Here is a 10,044-nt window from a genome sequence, read left to right as displayed (position 1 = left end):
TACTATTAATGAGAAGAACTCTTCTTATGCCAAAATTAATGATACTTTTATGCATATGAACCATGATAAGAATGTTTTAAGTGATGGGTATATTTTGGATTTCATCAATGATGCTACTGAAAGTTATTATGAGAGAGGGAAACATGGCCATATGCATCTTAATAATATTAAGTTTCCCCTCTTTATGTTGAGAATCTTGAAGTTACTCGTGTCTTATCTTCTTATGCTTGTCACATTGTTCTTCATGAATTTATTTGTGTACAAGATTCCTTTTCATAGGAAGTGGGTTAGGCTTAAATTTGTTTCATACTGGCTTTTTGATGCTCTCTTTGCTTCAACTCTCATCCTTATGAGAGCATCATCATTAAAATCGCTGAGCCCATCTTAATGGCTCTAAAGAAAGCACTTCTTGGGAGATAACCCATGTTTTTATTTTACTACAGAAATTTTGTTTTATATTTGAGTCTTGGAAGTTGTTAGTACTGTAGAAACCTCTCCTTATCTTTATTTTATTGCATTGTTGTGCCAAGTAAAGTCTTTGATAGAAAGGGTGATACTAGATTTGGATTACTGCGCAGAAACAGATTTCTTGCTGTCATGAATTTGAGTAGTATTCTCTGTAGTTAACTTAGAAAAATCTGCCAATTTACGTGAGTAATCCTCAGATATGTACGCAATTTTAATTCAATTTGAGCATTTTCATCTGAGCAATTCTGGTGCCCCTAAAAAATTCGTCTTTACAGACTATTCTGTTTTGACAGATTCTGCCTTTTATTTCGCATTGCCTCTTTTGCTGTGTTGGATGGATTTCTTTGTTCCATTAACTTCCAGTAGCTTTGGGCAATGTCCAGAAGTGTTAAGAATGATTGTGTCACCTCTGAACATGAGAATTTTTGATTATGCACTAACCCTCTAATGAGTTTGTTTCGAGTTTGGTGTGGAGGAAGTTTTCAAGGGTCAAGAGAGGAGGATGATACAATATGATCAAGAAGAGTGAAAAGTTTAAGCTTGGGGATACCCCCGGTGGTTCATCCCTGCATATTTCAAGAAGACTCAAGCATCTAAGCTTGGGGATGCCCAAGGCATCCCCTTCTTCATCGACAAATTATCAGGTCACCTCTAGTGAAACTATATTTTTATTCCGTCACATCTTATGTGCTTTACTTGGAGCGTCTGTTTGCTTTTGTTTTTGTTTTTGTTTCAATAAAATTGGATCCTAGCATTCATTGTGTGGGAGAGAGACACGCTCCGCTGTTGCATATGAACACATGTGTTCTTAGCTTTATTCTTAATGTTCATGGCGAAGGTTGAAACTGCTTCGTTAACTGTTATATGGTTGGAAACAGAAAATGCTACATGTGGTAATTGGTATAATGTCTTGAATAATTTGATACTTGGCAATTGTTGCGCTCATGTTTAAGCTCTTGCATCATATGCTTTGCACCTATTAATGAAGAACTACATAGAGCTTGCTAAAATTTGGTTTGCATGATTGGTCTCTCTAGAGTCTAGATATTTTCTGGTGAGGTGTTTGAACAACAAGGAAGACAATGTAGAGTCTTATAATGCTTGCAATATGTTCTTATGTAAGTTTTGCTGTACCGGTTCATACTTCTGTTTGCTTCAAACAACCTTGCTAGCCTAAGCCTTGTACCGAGAGGGAATTCTTCTCGTGCATCCAAATCCTTGAGCCAAAAACTATGCCATTTGTGTCCACCATACCTACCTACTACATGGTATTTCTCTGCCATTCCAAAGTAAATTACTTGAGTGCTACCTTTAAAATTCCATTCTTTGTCTTTGCAATATATATAGCTCATGGGAAAATAGCTTAAAAACTATTGTGGTATTGAATATGTACTTATGTATCTTATTTCTTAATAAGTTGCTTGTTGAGCGATAACCATGTTTCTGGGGACGCCATCAACTATATTACCTTTGTTGAATATCATGTGAGTTGCTATGCATGTTCGTCTTGTCTGAAGTAAGGGTGATTTATCATGATCAAATGGTTTGAGGATGCATATTGTTAGAGAAGAACATTGGGTCGCTAACTAAAGCCATGATCCATGGTGGAAGTTTCAGCTTGGACACTAATCCTCAATCTCTTATGAGAATATTATTTGTTGTTGAATTCTTATGCATTAAAGAGGAGTCCATTATATGTTGTCTATGTTGTCCCGGTATGGATATCTAAGTTGAGAATAATCAAAAGCGAGAAATCCAATGCGAGCTTTCTCCTTAGACCTTTGTACAGGCGGCATAGAGGTACCCCTTTGTGACACTTGGTTAAAACATATGCTATGCAATGATAATCAATCCAAGCTAATTCGGACAAGGTGCGAGCACTATTGGTAATCTATGCATGAGGCTTGCAACTTATAGGATATCTTATACATAACACATATGCTTTATTACTACCGTTGACAAAACTGTTTCTTGTTTTAAAAATAAAAGCTCTAGCAGAAATATAGTAATCCATGCTTCCCTCTGTGAAGGGCCATTCTTCTACTTTATGTCAAGTCAGTTTACCTACTTCCTTCCATCTTAGAAGCAAACACTTGTATCAATTGTTCATTGATTCTTACATGCTTGCTTATTGCACTCATTATTTTACTTTATGTTGACAATTATCCATGAGATATGCATGTTGAAGTTGAAAGTAACCGCTGAAACTTATATCTTCCTTTGTGTTGCTCCAATGCCTTTACTTTGAATCTATTGCTTTATGAGTTAACTCTTATGCAAGACTTATTGATGCTTGTCTTGAAAGTACTATTCATGAAAAGTCTTTGCTATATGGTTCCGTTGTTTAATCATTGTCTTTACCATTGTTTAGAATTGCTGCATTCATCTCATATGCTTTGCAATAGTATGATTAAGATTAAGTTGGTGGCATGTCACTACAGAAATTATTCTTTTTATCGTTTACCTACTCGAGGACGAGTAGGAACTAAGCTTGGGGATGCTGATACGTCTCCAACCTATCTATAATTTCTGATGTTCCATGCTTGTTTTATAACAATACCTACATGTTTTGTTCACACTTTATAACGTTTTGATGCATTTTCCGGAACTAACCTATTGACGAGATGCCGAAGGGCCAGTTGCTGTTTTCTGCTGTTTTTGGTTTCAGAAATCCTACAAAGGAAATATTCTCGGAATCGGACGAAATCAACGCCCAGAACCTTATTTTTCCCGGAAGCTTCCAAAGCGCCAGAGAGGGACCAGAGGGGAGCCCTGGGGGCCCCACACATGGTGGTGCCGCGGCCCAGGGGGGGCGCCCCCCTAGTGTGAGGGGGGCCCGTGGCCCCTCCGACTCCGACTCTTCGCCTATTTAAGCCGTCCTGACCTAAATCTTCGAGACGGATTGACGAAACACCAGAAAACCTTCCAGAGCCGCCGCCATCGCGAAACTCCAATTCGGGGGACAGAAGTCTCTATTCCGTCACCCTGTCGGGACGGGGGATTGCCCCTGGAAGCCATCTCCACCGCCATCTTCACCGCCATCGTTGTCTCCATGATGAAGAGGGAGTAATTCTCCCCTGGGGCTGAGGGCTCTACCGTAGCTATGTGGTTCATCTCTCTCTTTGTGATCTAGTTGAATATTATCTATGTGTTACTCTGGTGATGTTATTAAAGTAGTCTATTTCTCCTCCATGATGTAATGTTGACAGTGTGTGCATCATGAAGTACTTGATGTAGGTTATGATTGTGATCTCTTGTGGATTATGAAGTTAACTATTACTATGATAGTATTGATGTGATCTATTCTCCCTTTCATAGCTGATGTTGACAGTGTGCATGCTACGTTAGTACTCATACATCGAAATTTCGTTGCTCGGCCAGATGCTCGAAATTAGGTTAGGTTAGAGCGAGCTCCCGCCGGTGGTACACCATGGTGGAGAAGGATGAGGCGGAGGACCTCCTCTCGTACGGCTCCTCCTCTCAACGATCCTACTCCGACCTAGTCCGGGACGCCCAGCACTGTGCGCGCGGCATCCCCGGATGTGGTTCATCCTGGTGGTGGTGGTTCAGCTGTGGAGCGCCCGCAATCTGCTCGACGCTTGGCCTCAATGATTTCGCGGCTGGAGGCGCCGCGCGTGGAGTTTGCTGGTGCAAGGCGTGGCCTTGGTGGGCGCAGGGGACCTCAGCCCAAGCAGCAGCGCCGCTGGGCGCCACTCCCATCCATCTCCGTGCCGGCGGGCGTGCCGGCAGGCTTGGCAGGGCTCTGCTTCAACTGCGTGGAGCCGGGGCATGTGGCCGGATGCTGCACTGGCCCCTGAACTGTAAGAGTGAAGAGCACGTGGCGCGGCAATGTCCTGTCCCGCCCCGCCCGTCGCTGGTGCCGTGGCTGTCAGCGTGCCGCCGCCGCGGGCTGTTCCGCCGCCCCCTCCGCCACCTCGGGTTGAGCCTTCGACATCCGTGGCGGTGGAACATGCTCCGGAGGCACCACCGGCTGCGCCCTATCGGCTGCCGGCGCACTTGCGCTTGGGTGGGCGCGGCCAGGCGCCCGACGCTCGTCCTTCCATCATGGACCGCTTGGGCGGGGCTGGAGCTGCTGCGAGTACTGCTTGGCCGAATAGTACACAAATAACACTACACCGTGGCTAGAGGCTGAAGCGTTAGGATCATACTGCTTGGCCGAATAGTACACAGATCATATACATACGCTCCGTATAAAGATCATACACGTTGAGCGAAGCCGAATAATACAGAGGTCATGTGTACGCTCCCTGTATAAAGATACTATCATGTCCGAGTCGGAGTAACGCTTTTATCGAACTATCCCAGCCAGTTGATGTGTGTATATAATCCACAGATATGTACGTTCCGTAGGTCCGTGAAAAATCAAGCGCGCGCGCGCGGAGACTCGAGACCAACCAGCCATGGAACCGGAGTACGATATAATACAGTACTTGTTCAGAGTCCGGCGAGGAGAACTATCGGCGTTTGGTCGACGCAGCAGCCGGCCGAGCCTGCTCATCGTCAACCGCTCCGGCATATACTCCACGGCTCACTGCCGCTACATCCGCAAGACACACTACCACCGCTACCGCGCCCTGGCTATGGATCTCGCCCCACTAGTCAAAGCCTACCGCTCGCTGCAAAAGCTTGGGATGAACCGCTGGCCGGAGCATGGCGAGGGGGCGAGGAAGGAGATCACACGGTGGAAGCACAGGGTGATGGACGCGTACTGGGACGCCGCACCTGAAAAGCACAAGGCGGGCGCCATTGAAAGGTATTTCAGGGCGCGCTACAAGCACGGGATGCTCTACCCATTCCTGGCGTGCGTGGCCTCCGTTCTGGTTGGGTTCGGTCTGTTGCGGCTGATGCTGCACGGGATATCCAAGGCTGGCTTCCATCTCCTGTTGCAGCTTCTGGCCTTCGGCTTGTATGCATGGGTTCTCCTTCTCCTGACCGAGCGATTTGTCACGAATAGGTGGGCCATCTCCCGCTCGGAGATACATGACGTGTCAGAATTTGAGTTGAAAAACTGACGATATTTGTAAAACACTATATTTCACTTTGAACTATGCATATCTTTTCACAATGTTGTACTTACTCCATTCATCCAACTCGAGTTTGTCTAGATTACCATGTATTCGCCATACATGTTAATTTACACAAATCCGAGACACTTATTTTCGAACATAGGAGGTATACAATTTATTAAGTGATCAAGTTGGTTAAAAAGTTTAGTGGCCTCCCACGAACAAACATCTCATCTACATTCGTATCTGAATGGATAGCGGAATAGCGAGGAGCCAACCAGTGGTCTGACGCAAATGAACCTATTCGTCCTCGGCGACCAATCTTTGGACCAAATTTGGTCTCGATATGGGCCGAGGTGGACAGGTCCGAGCGTCCACCCGTCCTGTCTCGTGTTTGCTCTAGCCCACAAATCAGCCACTGAGCCCTCTATCTGGTCTCCTCTCCTCTCTCTTTCCCCCATATTTCCACTCACTCCGACGAGTGCCGCCGCCTGTCCTGCCTCCCCTTGCCTGCATAGCCATGCGTAGATTGCCGGGAAGAGGGTGCCACCGGAAGGGCCAGGAACTCGAAGGACGGGATGCGCGCCCTGAAGTAGCTCCCCATCCTCCCGCGCATGGATAAGTGGAGGCGTCAGAGCGGCATCGAAATGGTAGAAACAACTAGGGTCTAGATCGAGCTCGGTCATCGCTGCTGTAACATGATGTGTTACCATTTGAGTTGACAAACCGACCATGTTTTTAATATTGTAATACAATTTATTTCACTTTGAACCATGCATATCTATTTTTTATCATTTTACTTAATTACCCCCTTTGTTTGGAAATAAGTGACTCAGATTTTTTAGATTCGCACCGAGTCACTTACTTCCAGACGGAGGTATAATTCGGGTGATCAAGTTGGTTCAGTTGACATCAGGGCTTCTCCAGCGGCATGACAAAAACAAACATCTCTGGTCCATTCATAACCTGATAGTCCGACGCAAACGAATCTAAGTGTAGCCGGAAGAAACTAAAGCGAATTAAACTCTAAAATAGGCGAATTCGACAAAAATAACCCTTGGGCGAAAGGATTGGCAAAAATGGACCGTCGGCGAAACTATTTCGCAAAACTAACCCTCGAGTGCCGCGCCTGCCAACACGGCTTTGCAATCCTCTGTGCCACGCCCTAGTGCTCGGCGCGGCAGGAGTGCCAGCGTGGCCTGGCGGGCCCCGGTGCGCGGTAGTGCAACGTCCCGGGCCAGGGCGCGGCACGTAGACGTGCAACGCCGGCACCGGGGCGCGGCACTAGCGCACGCTTAAGGCCGCCAAGGCCCGCCCGAGCCGGTCAGTTCTTCCCTATTTCGTTAGGGTTCCAGACCGGGGAGGCACCAGGCGGCGCGGGAGGCACCAGGCGGCGGCGGTGGCGGCGGCGTCGGGGGCGGCTGCTGTCCTCTCTGTCCCTCCTCCAATCCACCCTCTCTCCCTCCTTCAATCCGGGATCTTGCTCCCCACCTTTCTCCAAGGTATTTTCCCTCTCAATCCCCATCTATTTTATCCGAAAATGTGAAGAAATTTGTCAACCTAGTTCATGAATAGTTCTAGAAACCAATTTTGTAGCATGGCCATAGTAAATGTGTGACTATTGTTTAGTTTATTTGTGGCCTAGATTTTGAAGTAAAATGCTCACATATTAGCTCTTGGGAAACCCTAGTTCATCAAGATATCTAGAAATTTATACCCATTTTAATCTTGTAGGATGTGAATAGCATTTGTGTTCATATTGTTTGGGTCTTGTGTGCTAGAATTTGTAGTGACATGGTCACATATTATTTTATATTTTGTCACATTTGCTCACATATTAGCTCTAATGTTGTTACTATTGCTCACATATGTGTAGGATGTCGCTTCTCGAACCTCATTACGATACTAGACACCGTGCGTACTTAATGTCCGAGAAGAAGCAGGTAATAGAAATAAACCTAGTGGTACATATTATTTTCCAATGCTATATGCATATGTAATAATAAGGCTTCTATTTGTGTAGGTCTTTGGACCCCTCCGACTTAGGTGTCACGAGGCCTCGTCCTTACAGAAGATGCCATACGATGAGCGATACACGGAGTACATCGAGCCGCTAGGTCTACTTCCATTCATCCATATGGTGACCCGGCGGACACCGAGCATGAACCCTTCCGCCATCACTGCTCTTGTTGATCGCTGGAGACCGGAGACGCATAGTTTTCACCTCCGAACCGGTGAGATGACCGTGACTTTGCAGGACATGTCGATGATACTTGCACTCCCCATTGAGGGGAAGCCACTATGTATCGACACATCTTGTGAAGACTGGCGTGGCAAGATGTTTGACCTTATTGGCAAGGCTCCTGATGAGATTGGATCTCACAGAACTTCAAGACATGCCCGGAGGGAGCCAGCCGTGATGTGATTAAGCTATACGCACGTGTGTATGTGTGGTATGTTATCACGAGAACTCTATTTCCTGACTGCAGTGGGAATACCGCTCAGTGGCACTGGTTGAAGGCGTTAACCAAAATGGAGACTAAATGGAGTTGGGGTTCGGCGGCATTGGCCTTCTTGTACCGCCAGGTAATCACTTGTATCAACCCTAACCCATTTGTACATTACATCTTCATTTTGGGACAAGACTAATATTTGTTCCCTTTTTGTGTAGTTGGACGAAGCTTGTTGCAGGATCGGTAAGGACGCTTGCATTGGTGGTCCGTTGCTTCTTCTATCGATTTGGAGCTGGGAGCGCTTCCCTGTCGGAAGGCCTCGTGTTCTCGATTACAAGAAGTACAATGATCACGGCAACCAGTTGCGGCGACCCACTTGGGCTTATCAGTGGGACATTGTCTCCGAGTTCAGTGGCGACCCAATAGCGGCCTATCAGACGTACACCAACGAGTTTGATAACCTAACACCGGAGCAGGTGAATATTTTCATCCCATAAGTCCAATGCACGGTGTTTTTGTAACTTTCTTTTTTTACATCATTGTGGTACGATGTTGGTGGAATGGGAGCCATATGGTCCTCGATCGCAGCTTGGTAACGCTTCAACATTCACACTTAACCCGGCTTGCATGGCGGAAGCTCATCTTTGGTATCTGCATTGTCCCTTGGTATGCATGTGGGCCGTTGAGCATCATATGCCACAGCAGGTTATGAGACAATTTGGATTACTTCAGCCTTGCCCTCCTGAATGGAAGGACACGAGTATAGTACTTCACGGGTGAGACCTCCTTTGTAGCTCTTTGTAAATTGATGTATTTTCCATTCGCATCATTGACATGGGTTTCTCCATTTGCAGCATTGACAGGAGGAGGACCAAGAAGACGGATTGGCACAACATTCATAAGAAGCATGTGAAGAAATTCGTCATGCGAGTGGAGGAACAGAAGAAAGCGAAAGGAATCCAATATGAAGAACATAGCGAGGATGCTTTCAACCAGTACCTCCGTTGGTTTCTTGACAACACTCGTGTTCAGATCCTTCCGGACGCTTATGGGCATGAGATTTTGGAAGAGCCCTTGATATTCGACGATATTGCCACCCTCAAGTACAACAAGCTTGTTAGGGAAGGGCGCCAAACCTCTTTTGCTCCAATGCTCGTGCTTGGCATCTTTTCCATCCATCCTCATTCCTCGGCACATGTGAGTTGATACACAACTAGATATGTGCCAATCGGGACCTCCCTTCAATGGTCTTGCACGCACAACCCAAGGGCATCCATCCTCCTCGCATTTAACTGTGTAACGTTGCTTGACGTTCGAGTGAACCACCTTGTACGGACGATGATGCTTCACCGAGTACTCCTTAAGCCAATGCTTCAACTCCAACAATGTTGAGAACTTTATCCCGGAAGCAATCCCATTCATCGCGTGATTATCATCCCGGTGAGAAATAGGTCTCGGTCCAAGCACTACACCCATACCGCCATCAACTATGGCTTCATCCGCAAGACTAAGATCATGAAACAAGGGTACCCGATGATCTCGTCCCAATACCTTCTCGTGGGCTTCCGCCTCCTTGGCCGTGAATCCCTCTTCATCAATTTCTTCATCGGGTCCATCATCATCTGAGTCTGATGCATAGCATCGACTATACGGGAGCTCACGGTCCATATTTTCTTGGATATAATACTTATCCAAATCTCCAACATTGTTCTCGTGAAGCTCAACCTCATTCCCATCTTCTTCCTCCTCATCATTTGCCTCATGATTACAACGAGGCTCGCTTATTTCCTCTTGGTTCAAAGGTTGATGACTCGTACCATTCAACGGGGAGGCAAGCCGGTTCAAGTCCAAGTGCAAAGCTGTATCAAACTTTTTCGTGGCAAACAACTCAAGAGCCTTATCTAGTGATTCTGCCACAACCTCCTTGTATGCAACCCAACGTAGCTCCGAGTTGATACGCATTGTCTTCCAACGAACATGCATTCCAAACCCCGCATTATGTCTTCCCTCCAACTCAACTACATAACTCGGGTCCATCCAATTCAAATCAATCCTAACTTGTTCCAAGACCTCCGCATAATTAGGGCTACGCTCGA

General features: G+C 46.2%; 1 protein-coding gene across 1 annotated transcript; it reads left to right on the top strand.

Moving 5' to 3' along the window:
• Window positions 1–7,874: 7,874 nt before the first annotated feature.
• Window positions 7,875–9,154, top strand: LOC139831432 (serine/threonine-protein phosphatase 7 long form homolog; the record flags this gene model as incomplete). Its single annotated transcript, XM_071820707.1, has 4 exons — window positions 7,875–8,081; window positions 8,167–8,424; window positions 8,681–8,713; window positions 8,930–9,154. Coding segments are annotated over 4 exons (723 nt in total), but the record flags the coding sequence as incomplete, so codon positions are not given.
• Window positions 9,155–10,044: the final 890 nt, after the last annotated feature.

The sequence above is a fragment of the Lolium perenne genome, chromosome 5 (genome assembly GCF_019359855.2).
Source record: "Lolium perenne isolate Kyuss_39 chromosome 5, Kyuss_2.0, whole genome shotgun sequence".
Lineage (NCBI taxonomy): Eukaryota > Viridiplantae > Streptophyta > Magnoliopsida > Poales > Poaceae > Lolium > Lolium perenne.
Note: the sequence above shows the minus strand (reverse complement) of the source record. Positions and strands in the feature narration are given on the sequence as shown.